Below are 19,223 nucleotides of genomic sequence, written 5' to 3'. Positions count from 1 at the left end.
GCGACTCAACAAGATTGTGAAGACACAACAATTCAAGATGGTCACACTAGGCACCATAATCCCAGCACTAGAAAGAGGGGAGTGGTTTTCGGCCCTCGACCTCCTGGATGTGTATTTTCATATAATGATCCATCCCTCCCATCGGAGGTTTCTCCGATTTACTATTGGACAGGAACATTTCCAATACAAGGTTCTTCCTTTCAGCCTCTCCACTGCCCCTCAAGTTTTTTCAAAGGTAGTAGCAGTGGTTGCAACCTACCTCTGCAGAAACAGAATCATGATATTCCCGTACTTGGATGACTGCCTGCTGAAAGCACCAACACGGCAAGCAGCCTTACAACCCACCAAACAGATGGACCCTCTTTATGAGATTAGGCCTCCAAATAAATGCAAAAATATCTACTCTAACACCTGTGCAACAGCTAGAGTTCACTGGGGCCCATTTCAATTTTCCTGAGGCCACAGACTCTACCAAGGCAACGCTTTATCACTCTAACCAATCTCAGATCCATGGCATGAAACAGTCCACAGGTATCTGCCAGGACTAGCCTTCAACTTTTCGGCCACATGGCTACCACGACCTTTGTCATGAGACACACGAGATTACACATGCATTACCTGCAAGCGTGGCTCCATATAAATTATGTCCTACACAGACACAGCATAAACAAACGCCTCACTATGCCAGACAAAATAAGACTCCCTACTCTGGTGGACACAACCAGACAATGTCTGCACAGGGGCCCTTCGTTCAGAAGACCCCAACACTAACCATCACTACAGACGCTTCGTTCTTGTGCTGGAGGGGCACATCTGCATCTGCATTCTATCCAGAGCTGCTGGTCCCCTGCAGAATCCCTTCTCCGCATAAATCTGTTAGAACTGTGAGCCATCCGCAATGCCTGCTCCAACTTCCTGCCAGTCATCAAAGTCAAGACCATTCAGATCCTTACAGACAACCTGGCTTGTATGTTTTACATAAACAGACAAGGGAGAGCACGATCGCACTCCCTGTGCATGGAAGCCATGAGACTCTGGCAATGATGCATCATATGACTGGAGGGGTGTTAATGAGCTACTTCACCTGGAATGGTCCCTTGAAATATGTGTTATTTACTTATGCTGAACAATCTGTTCAAATCTTATATTTAGCAGTGGCACTTTGAGTTAGGCTATGTCTACACTGTGCAGCTTATAGTGACACAGCTGTGCTGCTAAAACCTTGCTGCTGTAAGGTACACAGTGTAGCCGCTCTTCGTCTGTAGGAGAGAGCTCCCCTGCTGACAAAATAAAACCACCCCCAATGAGGGGTTGGTAGCTTCATTGTCAGGAGAGTCTCTCCCACCAACAAAGTGCTGTCCACACTGGTGCTTTTTGTTGGTAAAACTTTTGTTAGTCAGGGGTATGTTTTTTCACACCCCTGAGCAACAAAAGTTTTACCAACGAAAGTGCAGTGTAGACACAGCCTTAGTTTCCCAGACCTGAAGAAGAGCCCTGTGTAAGCTCAAAAGCTTGTCTCTCTCACCAACAGAAGTTGGTCCCATAAAAGATATTACTTCACCCATCTTGTCTCCCTAATGCAGGGGTAATCAATAGGCGGACCATGATCCAAATCTAGACCAGACACTTTTGAGTGGACCGCAGGGGCAGAGGCGATGTGTGGACAACTCCAGATGCCTTCGGAGGATACTCCCAGAAGCAAGGAGTTAGCACTCCTCCTGGCAGATGCATTGTGTGTGTCCCTGCAGTGCTGGGAGGGAGCAGCTGTGTATTAACGCCTAGGCCGACAAGGCAAATTTGCAGGGGCGGCAAATTTATAACAGGTTTCAGAGTAACAGCCGTTTTAGTCTGTATTCGCAAAAAGAAAAGGAGTACTTGTGGCACCTTAGAGACTAACCAATTTATTTGAGCATAAGCTTTCGTGAGCTACAGCTTACTTCATCGGCCACAGGCTGCTTCCCCTGGTGCTGGTTTGTGCCCTCCGCCCCCGTACCAACTCCACCCCTTCCCTGCCCCCATTCCCACCCCCTCCCTGTCCCTATTGGTCCTCTTCCCCAAATCCCTGCCCCGGCTCCGCCTCCTCTCCTGAGTGTGCCACGTTCCCCCCTTTTTCCCCCTCCTTTGCGAAGCTGTTTCGTGCACAAACACTGGCAGGGAGCGGGTAGAAGCAGGACCCGGCGGCGCACTCAGGGGAGGAGGTGGAGGTGAGCTGGGGTAGGGCAGGGTGGCAATTATTTCAGGGCCTAAGGGCTGCAAAATCTTTAATCCGCCACTGGGAGGGAGGAAGCAGCAGGCTGAGCTCCTCCTTCTGTCCCCCTCACGTGGGACTGCTTTGCCTTCCCTGCTGCTGGAGTCTCAGCACTGCTGCCTGCTTTGCAGACCATCTACAGCACTGGCTCTCAACCTTTCTAGATCACTGTACCCCTTTCATGAGTCTGATGTGTCTTGCATACCCCCAGGTTTCACCTCTCTTAAAAACTACTTGCTTAGAAGATCAGACATAAAAATCCAAAAGTGTCAGAGCACACTATTACTGACAAATTGCTTACTTTCTCATTTTTACCATATAATTATAAAAGAAATCAATTGGAATATAAATATTGTACTTACATTTCAGTGTATAGAGCAGTATAAGCAAGTCATTATATGAAATTTTATTTGTACTGACTTCGCTAGTGCTTTTTATGTAGCCCGTTGTAAAACAAGGCAAATATCTAGATTAGCTGATGTACCGTGTACCCCTGGTTGAGACTCAGTGATCTACAGGTGAGAGGCAGTGTGGGAAGGCACCATGGGGGTGGGGGCGGGAGAAGGAGCTGAGCCAGCTGCCCTGCTGCTTCCTCTCTTCCTGGCTGCAGGGACACATAGAGAGTGCCACTTCCAGGGGCGGTGCTGCCTCCTGGAAAATTGCAGGGGGGGGCATATGACCCCACAGAATCTTTCATTTGGGCCCCCCACTAGCCACAGTCACATATAGCCTCTGCATGCAGGCTGAAGCTGAGCACAGAGCCATGCTTGTGCTTCAAGTGGTCCCCATAGCCCCTCCCACCCCTAAGCGGTGCCCGGAGCCTGCTCCCTGGCCTTGTGCCTCCCCTACCCAAGTGGTCCCTGGAGCTCCCCACCCTGGCTTCATGTTCTCCCCTTTCCTGTCCTTTGGGGCCAATCCCCAGAGTCCTCTCCAGCCCCTGCTCCTTCAGCCTGCCTCTTTCCTGTCCCAGTCCACTTCCAGTCACCTGCTTCTGCCACATCCCGGCCTCCCCCATCTCTTCAGGGATGCTATCTGGAGTCTTATTGGTCCTTCCTGCTACCCAGAACCTCCTTCTTGTCCCTCTGCTATCCCAGCCCCCAAAAGGAGCATCGCACTGCTAGTGGATCATAGTCCAACAACTTCACCTTCTGGCTCCGAGCTCAAAAGTACTCACACACATTCACATCCGGCTTTGCTGCCCAACTCCCAGCCGATACCCATTCCTCTCCCACCCCATCTTTGCTATTTGGCTCAATTGGTGGGGAAGCAGCAACGCCATGTAGTTCAAACCAGTCCCGTGTGTCCCGTTTTCAGTTTAGGGAAATAAGGTCCCCTTACTCTCCGGGCAGGGAGGGTGGGAAGCTGGCAGGTGATCGGGAAGCTTGTGGGGTCGGGGGGGCGCAATTGCGGGTTAGGAGAGGGGATCTGGGTGAGGGTCTGGACCTTGACTATACCTTGACCAAGAAATTTGGACCTATACAAAAAATAATTGACTGCCCATGCTCTAATGTAACTTCAGTCATATTTCCAGTATGAAGGAGGACTACAGAGAAGCACAGAATGTTTTTGTGAATACAAGTCTGTGACTTAACATGTAGGGCCAGATTTTTGGGGGGAGAGTGCTAGTACTCTGTGCAACTCTAGTGATTTCAGCTGAGTTTTATAACTCAGCACAGAATTTGGTTTGTTGTTTGAATATTTAATTAAATCATTGGTATTGGGTAACCAATTTTTATTGGAGTTGTGCATAACTTTCACTTTGTATCTTTCATACTTGAAATTGACGGTAAATCAGTTATTGACTGCTGAAATGTATTTGATATTTGACATTTAAAAAGAAATTCTTCCATTCAGGAATTTAGCACTTTGGAAGATTTTTTCCTCTAGTGACATGCTACGTCTGAGGTAGCATTAAATGTGAAATATAAAAGAACACTAATACAAAGGAAATCTAGAATTCATTGGTAATTGTTATTCTTAATATCATTTTAATATCAATTATGAAAATACATGCATCCCAACAGATTTTTGTCTAGCACAGCTGCCAGTATTTTTTTTACTAAATGTTAATACAGTGATAAACTGAGTCTTATTGAAGACCATTGTATTGTATGACTTGCCCCTCTTCATGTAGCTCATTTAGATACAGTGTATTTTTCAATACTCCTTCATCATGCATAGACTGTATGGCTTGATTCCCAGTCACCCATAAGGTTATATTGTATTCTTCCATTTAAATCATGGCCCAGATTTTGTGGTAAATCAAATGCATAATTAGGCCACATATAAATATTATTTCCTTCAACTGTAAATCAACCAACGCTTTAGCAAGGCTATATTTTACACATCATTTCCAATTTCTTTTTCCTGTGGGAGTTCCATATTAACTTGTAATATAGTAATCATACATTTACATTTTGTATTTAAAAGCATGTCAAAACATACTATCTTTAATATATACTTTATTATAGTAAAGAACTGAATACTAGTTCCCATAGCTTTTAGTTTTCAAATCAGTCATGTTTTTGAATTTCTAGGACATGCATATCAACAGATGTCTGCTGCATTTGGGGACCTTAGATATATTTTCTACTTAGAAAATTTTCTACTGATAGAAATTAAGATGCTATTATGTATATCTTTAAGGAATTAGTTATGCCACCCTGAGTCACACTGAGTAGTATAGGAAATCAGCAAGACTATACAGGACTATCAGGAGTAAGGTACCATTCAGTGTAACTCACTGCTAAGTCACTAAGGATTTATTCTCCTGTTTTTGTTTATGCATAAGAATAGATCTCATTGACATCGCTGCAAGTTACATGTACATATCAAGGGACAAATAGTTTCCCAGTAGGTTAGATTTTGCTCTCAGTTATTCTGATGTAAATCCAAAATAACTCCAATGAATATAGGAAAATTATTCTGGATCTTCACAGATGTCATTAAGAACAGGATGTGATCTGATCTGATAGTGGTCTTAATCCGAGAGTAGAATATGAACCTCACTATTCTTACATGGTAAAAAACTGAACATAAAGGGAAAAATTCTGATCTGTGATTGACATCAGAGGGGAAAGTTATACTTATATAGACACTAGTATAACTGAAATTAGATTCCAGCCCACAGACTTTGAAAATGACTCGTAATTAGATCTCGGTGAAATTTTTCAAACAAAACTTTGTGAATTAATGTTGAATTTGCTAAATTGTTTAGCAAAGAAAGAAATGTTTAATTTTGACATTTTTTAAATGAATCATTTTGATTTTTTGATTGAAACTACTGTTTGAATTTTGCTTCAGTTTAATTTTTTTTAAAGGTAAAATCAATGATGTCAAATGAAACAAAACGTTCAACCACTGAACGGAAAAATCAGTTATTCACACAGCTCATAATGACAAATGTGTGTAGCACATTTCTCAAATATTTTAATTCACTGCTTGTACATTATACACTTATCCATAGTACTGTAACCATAGATTTAGCTTGCATGTTATTTTTATTTTGTATTTGTGCTTTAATTCTTTTGATAAATGTTTAGGTTGAAATAAATCTAAAACGTTATCCAACTCCATACCCAGAAGATTTAAAGAACATGGTAAAATCTGTTCAAAATCTGGTTGGCAAAACAAGCCATGGAGTGAGGCCTGAGAACTCAACACCAGCTGCCAACAGTGAGCAAACTATGAAAGAAAAGTATGAGCACAAGTGGCCTATGGCAGCAAAGGAGATTTCAGTGGAGGTAATATTACAAGATTATTGTTACTTTCCAGAGCTCAATGTGGGTTTTAACCTGGCTCCATTACATAGTTTTATATCTGATCTTAAAATCATAGGCAATTGTTTCTGGTTTTAACTTTTTTATTAGAATCAGATTAATTTTTCCTAGTTTTTCTTTAAAATTAATTAAGACTCATTTTCTAAATTTTCATAAGGATCTATTCTGCTGTTCATGTGTGTCTGTAACTCTCCTAAATTTTAATGGCAGTGAGATATACATAGCAGTAGCAGAATAGAGCATATAATTTACATGTCAGTCATATACTCATAAGTGTCTTCTTGATTCAGATACGTAATGACAAATATAATGATTTAGGGCAAGAGTCTGCCATTTACTCACATTGAGTCTGATCCTAAGGTTACTGAAGTCAACAAAAGTCTTTCCATTGACCTCAATGAACTTTACGTCAGGCCCATTCAATAGTATTTACTGCAGAAGTCTCATAGATGTCAATTGGACTACTTATGAAGTAAGGTACTATTCATTGTGAGTGTGAGTTGCGGAACCTGCTCCTTAAAAAATAGATACTTACCAAGAGAAGGTAAGTCCTTATATTGTCCTCATATTGTAAAAGGCTGCAATTCTAGTGTGAACATTGTTGAAAGTTATTTCCAAAATTTAGTACTAGGTATATGGAGCCAAATTCAGAGCTGGTGTAAGTCAATTCCTTTGATCTCAGTGGACATTTGCTCACTTATACAAAGTCTGAAGTTAGCCTCTTTTTTAAACCAATTAATTACAATTTAAAAACATGAATTACAGCTGTGATGATGCTTGCAGTACTTACTGATCATTTTATAACATACCTGGAGAGATCCATGGAAAGCACCTCACACACTTTTGGAAGCCTCTACAAAACCCAGATTAAAAAAAAAAATAAATTAGAAAATAAAGTCATTCAATCTTTATCAAATTTTCTTTTCACTTCTTTGTAATTTAACTGTTACAATTGATGCATTATCCTTGAGAAGTACCACCCTGTGGCCGGCTGTTGCTGTGTAATTACATTAATTTGTCTTCTCCCGTTGTGCACGTACCACTGCAGATTGGGTTGTTTTCACACATCCAATAGTCCTAGTAACCGTTGCTCCACTTATTGCACTGGTATGTGTTTCATTTACAGTGACAATATTTCCATTTCTTTTGGGCTTGTTCTTATTAAAGCACACTTTAGCACACTTATTTTCCCTTGGGACTGCTTCCACAAATGTTCGCAAAATCTAGGTACTGCTTCAGCTGGGTTCTTTGAATCAGAGTTTTCAAAATCAAATAATTTGCTGTTTTCTTTAAATCCTTGAATCCAAATGTTATTTCTTTTAACTCTCTGAAATACATTCTAATCATTTAACTTTCACCAAATGTTGTTACAATCCTGTTCCTTCAGTCAGGGTGTTTGTGCCATTTTGTTCTCATCAACTAGATAAATCTGTATTATATCATTTAGCTCTGAACAGCAGGGAGCCCGGAGCCCAGGTGGCACCTGGTCCAGGAGCTGGGAGCCCAGGTAGCAGCTGGGCTCCCAGTGGGAAACAGCCCAGGTGGCAGCCTGGCAGGGAGCAGGAAGTCCAGGTGGGGGACTAGGGAGCCCGGGCGGTAGCCTGGTGGGGACTGGGGAGCTGGGTGGCAGCCCAGCTGGGAGTGGGGAGGCATCAAGGCCTTCAGCGGGGAGCCAGGAGCCTGTGTGGCAGCCCAGCCTGAAGTGGGCACCGTGGGTGGCAGCCAGGCAGGAAGCCAGGAGCTGGGGGGGCAGCCCGGGTCTAGCTGGAGCTTCCCACTCGCCCCAGGGTAACAGCCCAAGCTGTGAGCCACGTGTGGGGTTCATAGCAGGGAGCCTAACAGCCTTTCTTTTCAATTTCATGGTTCTGGATGGGAGCTATGAAATTGACAAGCATGACAGCCCACAGCGGATGTAAGTAACAGTGTCTATATGGACACTGCGCTGCCCTAACTAGACCAAGCTAATCCCTGTGCATCTTGTGGAAGTGGAATTATGATGTTGCTGTAGTAAGGCATTTACATCGGTGGGAGCAAGGCTGTAGTGTAGACACTGACACAATTAGGTCAGTGTAAGGCAGCTTACATTGACCTAACTCTGTAGTGTAGCCCAAGCAATAGAAAATAAAGCTTTCCAACAGAGCCACCTGTCTGATTCAGACAACATTCATAACTTGACTTTGAAAATCCCATACAGGAAGAAGAAAGAACATACAGAAAGTTCAGAGGTACAATAAGAAACTTAACATGCAGTGTGCGTCAAAAATTACAGTATATCACAGCTTGAGAATGCTACACATGTACATTTTCAAAAAGGACATTGGATGATAAGTTTGTATACTGGGATGGAAACTGACTGATGCATTGGCAAAATTTTATTAAATAATGGCCAGCTTTAAGTTGTGTGTGTATTTATTATGTTGTATAGGAAATACAAAATAGTATAAAGGAACTGTAACTCTGGTGTATCAAAATAATTTAAGGTCTTGAATATATTACAATAAACATAGAGTATGTGTAAGAAACAAATATATATATTTGTTGTGCCAACATTGAGGGACTGACTAAACTGGCTGACAAGGAATGTAAGGAATTTTGAGAAGGCATAACTACATGTAAGGCAAAAACATTAAACTATCACTACAGAAGTATAATAGTACTCTCGAAGGACTGTATATGTGGCAATCCTCTCACTTATATTTGCTTTCAATCATGTTACTAAAAGCAATTAATAAAGTATAAACCTTATAAAACTATGAAAATAAGAGCAATAGTAACATGGTTTTAGTGTACAATATTGTACATTTTAATTAATGAAATTGTGTTTTCGAATATTGCATCTCTTTCCCTCCTTTCATCTTCTCCACAAAGTCATTTAACTCACTATTGATGGAATAACTGCCAACAAAGTGCTGGGGACACAGAGCCTTATAGTGCCTCAACCACCCTCCACCTTCTGAAGCAGAAGTGCTCAGCTACAAGTATACCTCCAGCAAGGCTCAAACCACCTCTCTTCCCCCAACACTCCCTCTATCACTCCTACTTATAAATGTCAACTTTTTCCTCCCTCTCCCTTCTAACACCACTCATTCTCTACCTCTCTCTCTACTACAAACTCTCCTCCGCCAAATGTCCATTCTTCTCCCATGACAGAGACCATCATCCCCTCTTCCCCAAACCTGTGTCCACTCTTCCCAGAAGGTCTTTTCTGAATCTGTCTTCACCCTAACTCATCGACCATCCATGTCTCTCCCCAAGGCTGTGTCCCATATCAGCCTTCCTGCTCCTTGAGGCTGGGTACCCCCCACAAGACAATCCCTTGGAGCCTGTGTTCCATCAGAGTGACCCTTATGGCTGCATTCCATAACTGCCTTCCCAGGGTCCCCCCTCCCCCCCAGGCTTAAATCCACCATGTAACTCCTCTAGATAGTGTGTTTTCCACTATCTCCCTTCCCCCGTTGTGTCCTTCACAAGGTCTCCATGTGCAGTCTCCTCCTCATACCTGAACCATGTCCATGTCATGATGGGAAGGGAAGAGAAGAAGCACAGAGAACAGTCCCTCTTCATATCTCCATTTCTTTCACTTAGCTGCCCTGTTCTGTGAGTTCCTAATTTTAATTACTCCTCCGTGGTTCAAGCCACTATCTCACTTCCCTTCTTCCTCTTTCTTGTTTCTTGGTGTTTTCAGAGCATATCCCATAGCTGGTTAGTACAGAAAATCAGTCAGATTGGAGATGTCAGACAGTGCAGCTTTTGGGCCCAGTTACATGTATGGAATCATAAAGATTCTCAAAGAGGGAAGCAGCAACTGTCTGGTTGGAAATGAAAAACAAAGGGATAAATTGGGCTAAAACACTTCTGAGTGAAGTAAGAGATCATCAAGCAGTAGCAGCTGCTAGGTGAGTGGATCATGAACAAATGGATGAGTCTAGAGCATTTCTGACTGGAGGTTGGGTTGTTGACTTAACAAGACAGTTTTATGGTTGAGCTGTGGACAAAGAATCTAATGCTGGAAATGACAGCTGTAAAAGAGGAGCTACTGCTGGGAACAACTGAGAAGGCCCCTCAACCATAAATTATTTTACTTTTTAAATTAAATGGGTTCAATCTTACACAATCTAAGGACTCAATATGAATTTATTTCCGTACTAGGAAGGCAAAAGGGCAGGGTCTAAGAAATCCATTGAGTTAATTCCCCTTACTCTTCCTTATCAGCCCCTAAAATCAAAATATTGTTGCCCCTTTTGACCCGAGCAGCAAGTCAAAGTTTGGGGTCCAGTGAGTGTACCAGTTGGGAATAGAAATTGGTGGTAGTCAGGTAATACAGTTTTTTTTATTTACAAAGAATGTACGAAGTCCTCTGTCTCTGACCACAGAAGGAATGAAATAGCACGAAGCAGCTTCTTTTGCTCATAGCACCAGGAGCATTCTTTCCAGCTTGTGGTCCTGACCCAAAAACCTCTCCCTAGGCTTCTTTCAGGGACAGCAATCATACTTTCAATATCATACTCCCTTCTGCGTGTGGGTCCCCCCCCCTCATTCCTTCTCAGTTTCTCCGTGTCCTGTCTTCCCATACACACACCTGCCCAAAACAATACTTAACAAAAGCTTCTAGGTGGGTTCATGCACTCCTTTTGTCTTAGTTGGGGCTTATGCTTACCGTTAGGTGTGAATTCACCATTCAGTTAACATATGATCCACATCCCATAACAAGGTTTCATCCAATTCATACAATATCAGAAACAATACTTAAGGGGGAACCATGGATGATTAGATTTGTGGATTAGTGGACCTGGGTTCTATTCCTGGCTCTGCCATTGATTCACTGTGACCTGGGGCAAGTCACTTGACCTCTCTGTGCCTCAGTTTCCTTATCTGTGTGTTGGGATAATAGCGCTTACTTATCTTGATAAAATTATTTGAAATATATGGATGAAAAAGAAATATGTAAATGCTAGGTATTGTAAAACAAGGGTTTTATAAGTAGATCAGAGATGAGTCAGAATCTTTGGGATTCTATCAGACCATTTAAAGTTCTCCCTGCATTTCCAACCCTAATTTTTCTTTACATTATTGTTTAAATTCTGTGAACCTAGTGAATTTTGATATTCAAAATCTTTTTCAATTTAATCCTAATATGAATTATTCTATTAAAGAGAACTGTAAACTATAATTTCTAAAATAAACTTTCAAGTCATAATTAACCAAACGTGTCAGAACACATATTTCAACCAATAAAAGCACACATTTTGTTTAAAAACAGAAACAAATGACTTATCAGTCTAATTCTTTGCAGGAGGGATTTTAGCAGCACACATCTTGTTTACATTATGTAGGAAACCTTTTGAAATTCAGCCAAATTAGCATTTGTTCTCAAAACACAGGGTTAACATTATTATTAGCCTAAATTCATAGAAAATTCTTTTGGAGCCAAGATAGCTGTTTGGTTCAGTGCAGATGTAGGGACAGTTGAATTTGTAAAGATCTGTCCTATTGTAGTTGGAACAAATGAACGAGTAGTACTTAATTTGTCAATAAGTGAATAGTTTTTTCTAAATTTTCATTCATTTCTACTTAAATTTTACATTTTTGTAAGCTTTACTCCATCAAGAATGTGTGTGTGGTTTTGACACATCTCAAGTTCTATCTAGTTCATCTGCATTTTCAGAATAAACACGCTATCATCATAATATTAGTGCTTTGTTATAATATTTAATGAATAAGTAGAACTGTAGTGTGACAAATTCAGCATGATTAGAATGATATTGTCTGTGCCTGGGTTTATGTAGTTCCATGTTCATGACAAATGTGGCTGTTTCTTCATTGCCTTCTGCAAGTCCACCTTATTATAGTTTTATTTTATACTTCAGTATTATTCTCTCTCTCAGGATTCCTTTGGACACCCTGCTAATGACATGAGGATAGGAGAACTTCGCCCTTCAGTGGCTGAGGCTCCCTTGTACCAACCCAAACTTGTTCTTCTGGGTAAAGAAAAGAAAGGTACTACAGTATGTTGACTCCCAAAGGTATTCAGTGAAGGCATGTTTAATGCGTGCAGCTAGATAGATGAGCTAGAAGTAATACATTGTGCTGGGATGTATTGGATACTACACTCTGATTTGCAGATATCTTACAAACATGTTTTTAAATATATGCATAATATCAGTTTGAACATTTATTTTTCCAGTATGTTTAGTTTCCGAATGCTCCAGCCCCACATAATGCTTGTTCTATTTTATTTCAGAATCAACAGATGAATCTGAAGCAGATAAAATCCACTGTCTCAATAACAGTGTTTCCTCAGGCACTTACTCAGACTATTCACCTTCCCAAGCTTCCTCAGGGTCTTCTAACGCTCGTGTTAAAATGGGGTCCTTGCAAACAACTGCCAAAGAAGCAGTGAATAATTCTTTGTGGGGTAACAGGTGTGTATATGTTTACTGGGTCTGATTCTCTGTTGCCTCTCACTTTGTGTAGTCAAATACAGCTGGGCAAAGTGAGGGCATACTGGGTATTTAAGGCTGTCAAACAAGAAGAGTACCATTTTACACCCATTTTGCCCTGGTGGAGATAACAATACAAGGTGAAGACAGTGGAGAGTCAGGTTCGCTATTATATTTTCTAAAGTGAAATAACCACATACTGAAAGTGCATAGATCCTGAGCTGCAGCTGAGGAGTGCTTGGCCCACTTTAGGATTGACAGAATGCTTGTAACCTTTATACTCCCACAGCCCTCAGTTTGTCCTAAAATAGGACCCCTGCACAAATAAGAGAAGCCTGAAAGCTGCTTTAATTTTCACTGGTTATCAACAGCCTGAAGGGGATCATTGTAGCAGCTGGAGATTGCCAGGGCACAGGGCTCTTCCCCAGCCATGCCCCTACACTGGCAACATAGAATAGAAACTGCTACAGCAGCTCTTTGCCACTGAAATGTGTCCCTACACATGGGGAATCCTCCACAGGCAGGTTAAGCTTGCTTTATGGGTACACCATTCCGTTGCTGCAGAAGCACAAAGCTGTCCAACTGGACAAGAGGATCAGGGCCATCATGCACCAAATTTTCAGAAGCTTCATTTTGCAGCCTGGAATTATGTTAATTCCTGGATTTATGACAGCAGAGGCTTTTATAGATGAATTATTTTGTGCAGAGTTACCCACTTTGCTGAAAAATAAGTTATATTACATACAAAAAAATGTTAAAACAGTTATTTAGGTTGCAAAACTAAGCTCTGAAAAGTTAGAAAATGCCAGATTTTGTGACAAAGCACCGGCATAATTTCTATATGTATTGTAATATAATCCAAAGAGATAGATATACATGAGAAAACATTAGGATGTTTTTGGAGGTTTCAGAGTAACAGCCGTGTTAGTCTGTATTCGCAAAAAGAAGAGGAGTACTTGTGGCACCTTAGAGACTAACCAAGGTGGTTAGTCTCTAAGGTGCCACAAGTTCTCCTTTTCTTATTAGGATATTTTGTAAGACTTTCTTTCTGCTGATACTCACTTATTGTAACAGAGGCCCTGATAGTCTTCATTGCATTTTATTTTTACTTTTCGCAGGCTTGCGCAGTCTTTTCCACAGCCTCTTGAGACAAAGCCATTACTCAGCCAGCTAGAGTCTGCTCCAGTGGGAAATCTGCAGCAGCGCAATGATAGGCATCCAATGAGTGACACTTTTGCTGACAGCTGGAATGATACCCCACACTATGATAACACAGGGTTTGTTGCAGAGGAGAGCACAGTGGAGAATCCTAGCACTAACCCTCTCTTATGCTCTAAATCTAGAAGCACATCTGCTCATGGACGCAGGCCTTTAATTAGACAAGACAGGATAGTTGGCATTCCCCTGGAACTTGAACAGCCTACACTCAGAAACACACCTGAATCAGAAGTGCCTCCTCCCAATCCTTGGCAGAATTGGACCAGAACTCCAAGTCCTTTTGAAGATAGGACAGCTTTTCCTTCTAAATTGGAGAGCACCCCCACCACCAGCCCTTTGCCTGAAAGGAAAGATCATATCAAAGAATCTCCTGAAGCAGCTAGCACTTTTTCTCCAGGAGTAGCATGGGAGTATCATGATTCAAATGCTAACAGAAGTCTTAGTAATGTCTTTTCACATATTCATTGTCGTCCAGAATCTTCTAAAAGTGTTATTGCAATAAGCAAGAGTACAGAGAGGCTTTCCCCAATGATGAGAGATTTAAAAACTAGTAAATTTAAGAAGTCGCAAAGTATTGATGAGATCGACATTGGTACATATAAAGTTTATAATATTCCATTAGAAAACTATGCATCCCGTAATGACAATGCAGGAACCCATGAAAGACTAGATAAAATGGTAGGACAGGAGCATGGTATGTCTAGTATGTCTCGTAGCCAGTCTGTACCAATGCTAGATGATGAGTTACTGAGTTATGGAAGTGTTAAGGTACAGCAGCAGCAAAAGCCTTCTGTAACCAAAAAAGTCTATCAGTTTGACCAAAGCTTCAACCCTCAAGGAGCAGTGGAAGTTAAAGCAGAAAAGAGGATACCACCACCTTTTCAACACAATCCAGAATATGTTCCCCAGCAGAGTAAAAACATTGCCAAGGATTTGGTTAGTCCAAGAGCCTATAGAGGATATCCCCCCATGGAGCACATGTTTTCATTCTCTCAGCCTTCAGTTAATGAGGAGGCTGTTAGTGCTCAGTTCTCAACCCAGGGATCAAGGTCAGGATTTTTGAGAAGAGCAGATTCATTGGCAAGCTCCACTGAAATGTCAATGTATAGAAGAGTAAGCGAACCTCACGAACTGCCTCAGAGTGATAGGTATAGCAGACCTCAGTATAGAGCAGCTATGGAACGCCAAAGCAGTATCTCAGTGTCTGAAACCCAGTTCCTCAAAAGGAATGGCAGGTATGAAGATGAACACCCTTCATATCAAGAAGTGAAAGCCCAGTCTGGAAGTTTTCCAGTTAAAAACCTTACACAAAGGAGGCCATTGTCTGCAAGAAGCTACAGTACAGAGAGTTACGGTACATCTCAGACTAGACCAGTTTCAGCTCGGCCTACAATGGCAGCTCTACTGGAAAAGATACCATCAGACTATAACTTGGGTAACTATGGTGACAAGCCTTCAGATAACAGTGATATAAAGACAAGGCCTACCCCTGTGAAGGGAAATGAGAGCTGTGCTAAAATGCCTGCTGACTGGAGACAACAGCTACTTAGACATATAGAAGCTAGAAGGTTAGACAGGGTATGTTTGACATTTCTCTGGAATTAATGCTCTAGTTTTATATTTTAATATTTCTAAGTATGTGCACGTACAGTGGTGAATATACATATTTCTGATTCTGAGATTCCCTGTATTTGTGTTATGGGGAACTCCTCTGTGAAGGATTTTGTTAACATAAGATATATAATCAATTAGTATTGGGGGTTCTTGGGTAAATGATTTATGGAGGCTTATGTATAAAAGTGTTTGGTACCAAAAAACCTGCTTCATTTAGTTACTACTTTTGGAACTGTCTGAAATACTACAACCATAATTTCTATCAAAGAGCAGTATCAGCCACAGTAGAATATTCTGAAATAAAACTAGAAAGGACTGAATCTTAGTGGAAAAATCTAATTTTTACTTAAAAATATGAAGTTCCCTATTCAACTTTGTAAGAGCTATTTCATGGTGTATTTTAGGAAAAAATTGAAAAAACTTTTTAAAACTCATTTAGATGGCAGTATAGGTACCAAGATTTTCAGTTTTTGGTCTTAACTCCACTTAAAAAGTAGAGTAAGGGTCTGACGCTGGCTGTACCTCTAGGAAGTGCACAGCAGAGTTTGAGGAGGAGGGGGCCAAAGATGGCTTTATGTCACCCACCTTTGTATCTGTGACACTTTGGGGTTCAACCCAGATCAGTAAGGGGTGTGTCACCACCTGCTTTGAAACTCTGGGTGCCTTAAATGTTATGCTGTGGTGGCTCACAGCCCTGATACCAACAGCCTGAACACAAGCATGCATGTCAGACCCTGGCTTCCACTGCTTAGTTACTGTTTCAGAGTGACCCCAAGACCCTCCCAGTCCTGAATTTCCCCCAAACCATCTGCTGTGTAGTGTCCAGTCCTTCTGACTGTAGCACTCACAGAATCTTATTAAGTTGTTGCTCCTTTAAAGAGACTATACTCTGCAGCTTATTAATCTAACTGGGGTTTGACAATCACTGTTATTTCAATCACAGCACTGGTCGGTTTAGATAAAAGGTAAAAACAAGCTTATTCAATCAAAAAGAGAGAGATTTAAGTGAGGATAAGGGGTAAAAATAGAGAGGGTTACCAACAAACAAAAGTCAAAATATGCTTTCTAATGGCAAAGATCTCACTTAAGCTACAGTCTTTGGTGAGGAAACTACCTTGTATAATCTTCCTTTTCCAGCAGTCGGTGACTAGCTCTTGGAATCCCCACAGAGTCCAAGGCGCTGGTTTTCCTTGTCTCCTCAAGTGAAGAATAACTTAGGGGTTCTCTGCTCCTCTCTTTATAGTCCAGTAAACCTTTGAAAAGTATCTCTCTGAGTTCATTGACCCTTCTTCAAAGTGCAGGAAGGCTTCCTGGGAGTGCAGTCTCCATCCCCCACTGACAATGTGATCACTTTTTCCCCACTTGCACTCCTTATGGCTTTTTTTGCCTGGCATGCAAATATTCTTTTGTCACACCTTACTCAATTTAGATGGAATATACATGCAAGCAGATGCAACCACATTCCTTTGTTCGGGGGGGGGGGAGATTATCAACTCCTTCTGATATGCCTGGTTTAAACACGTTTTAGTCATAACTCCAGAAAATCTGTATAATTCCTTGTGGGTTGACAGTACATACATCATGCAAGAATATTAATGATCAGTGAGTTATTCATTTTCCAGTGATATATTACATGACACCTTTTAAATATATATCGTGACAAGTGTTAGCTGTAGTGAGTATGTCAGGCCTCACAGGAGTTGCTGACAGAGTAGCGAACCCCCAAGGGACCTCTGTGTCACACCATACTTCAGATTCTTGGCTGCTCTAGGGTCAAAAATGGTCCCCAGCGAGGGTGACCTTATTTCCCTAAGGGAAAATGGGATACTGCGTAGGGCTCTTCCAAGTCTCTCATCCAATCCCCCAAGCAGAGCTGGTCTGAGCTGCTTGCCTGAGTTCCCTCCTGCATGCAGGGCTATCCCAAGCCACCTGGCATCACTGCTTGCCTGAACCCCCCTGCATGGGTCTGGTGTTTGCCGCTCACTCTCCCTGGGATTGCCAACCCTGCAGGATTGTCCTGGAGTCTTCAGGAATTAGACTAATCTTTGATTAAACATTATGTCATGTGATGAAACCTCCAGGAATACGTCCACAACTGGCAACCCTACTCCCCCCTCCCCAAACATTCTTCCGTGCCCCATTGGAGAGGGTGCCCCACTTTTTGGGCAAAACTGGGCATTTGTCCCAAAAATCAGGACACCCGGGTAGGGCTTAAAAAGGACACTGTCCTGACCAAAATGGGATATATGGTTACCCTATCCCCAGCATAAAGTGTATAGCTAACATACAGTAGCCTATCTTGAATGATCTAGGTGCTGCAACATAACCCATAACCTCCATAGTGCCATGCATTATGGACCTGCCCCTTATAATGCCTCCTTCCCTACCCCTGTCATCCCCCTGTGCTGGAGCTTGCAGATAGGACAGGATAAGGCCATGCAGGGAATTGTTTTGTGGCCCCATAAGGTGCTTTTTAAGCCCTACTATGCTGCCACAGCCAGGAGACAGAAAATCTGTTCCTAAAGTTTCATAGCACCAAAGCTACCTCTGAAGCACAGCTGAGTGCCACATTGGGTTAGGAGAAACATGGAACGTTTCCCACTGAAGCCTCACCACTTGAACTCCTGATTGTCACATTTTAAAGGATACTTGTGCATCCTTTGTCAGACAGGCCTGCAAGAAAAACAGGCACCTTGGCTGCTGTGAATTTTTACTTTCAAATAAAAGGTAAATTATCTACTTTCCATAGAGGCTCAACCACCTCCAAATCTTGGCAACCAGATTTAGACCTTATCTTTGATGTCTAATTGCCAACACTCTTCAAATGGCCAAATTTGTGGGAATTGCTTGTTTTCCAGATTAGGATTCAGTACTCCCAGTTTAGTTTTGTAAGAAAAGGTTCAACTTTAAAGCAGGGCCAGTATTTGAAAAACACCAAAGCCAGGCTGGAAAAGGAAAGAAGGAGTTGCTGGGGGCTGGCGACTACAAATCAAAGTAATATTGCCTTTAAAAATAAAATTAAACTAGGCAATTAAAAAATTATACTGTTTTTCCTCTTCCTTTTTTTTTTAAACCCATCTAACTTACATAAAGGATAGCTGGATGGTAGATTTGTTTTTTATATAAATGAGATGATTTCGAAATAAGGGTTCAAATTCTGCTCTCATTTACGGATGTGCAATAGGGGTATACTTTAAGGCAGAATATGGTCTGTGGTTGGTAATGTATCATTCATGACTAATTGGGGTTTCAAACATGACATCACTTTAAAATAAAAAAGGTCAAACCAATGAAAACTACTGACTAGAGCTGGTCAGAAAATTGATTTTCCATCCGTCAAAAAATTTTGAGATTGTGAAAAAAAATTCATTCTGAATTGGGACATAAAGCTGGAATTTTGAAATTTTTTGCAGAACTAAACTCTGGGAAAAAATTGTTTAGGGTCACTAAAAATGTTTTGTTTTGATATATATGACATTTTCAATTTTGATTTTGATCCCCCTTTTATTTTTATAAAAAATAAGTAAATTTTAAACTAAAAGATGTTTTGAAATGAAAAATCAAAACTTTGTTCTGAAAATTTTGAAATAGGATGTTTTGACATTTTCAAAATGATTTCCAATTTTTAAATGAAATTTCACTGAAATCCATACAATTTCACAAAAAAATCAGTTTAATCAAAATGGTATTTTCTGAATGAAAACTGTTTTAACAAAAATTTTCCAGTCAGTTCTACTTCTGACAATCACTAACCGAAGCCATATTAAAGTAAATAATTGATTGGTCTAGGTTTTGAAGACAAACTCATTACGACTTTTCTTCTCCAGCTTTGGGATGGTAGTGGCTTTCAGAAGTTCTTCATACATGACTCCATTGCCTTTAATATGCACTCTTCATGGAAAAACTAACTCAGAAGGCTTAATT

The 19,223-nt window shown here is 41.2% G+C and overlaps 1 protein-coding gene across 1 annotated transcript in view; it reads left to right on the top strand.

Moving 5' to 3' along the window:
* The window catches only part of LRRC7 (leucine rich repeat containing 7), a 386,471-nt gene that overhangs the window by 325,613 nt on the left and 41,635 nt on the right, over positions 1-19,223 (top strand). The window contains exons 17-20 of the mRNA XM_073357368.1: positions 5,791-5,991; positions 11,913-12,024; positions 12,269-12,449; positions 13,586-15,263. Of these exons, the coding sequence (XP_073213469.1) occupies positions 5,791-5,991; positions 11,913-12,024; positions 12,269-12,449; positions 13,586-15,263 (2,172 nt within the window). The remainder of the gene's footprint in view (positions 1-5,790; positions 5,992-11,912; positions 12,025-12,268; positions 12,450-13,585; positions 15,264-19,223) is intronic.

Source organism: Lepidochelys kempii, chromosome 8, assembly GCF_965140285.1.
Source record: "Lepidochelys kempii isolate rLepKem1 chromosome 8, rLepKem1.hap1, whole genome shotgun sequence".
Classification (NCBI taxonomy): Eukaryota; Metazoa; Chordata; order Testudines; family Cheloniidae; genus Lepidochelys; species Lepidochelys kempii.
This window is presented reverse-complemented; position numbering and strand designations above follow the sequence as displayed.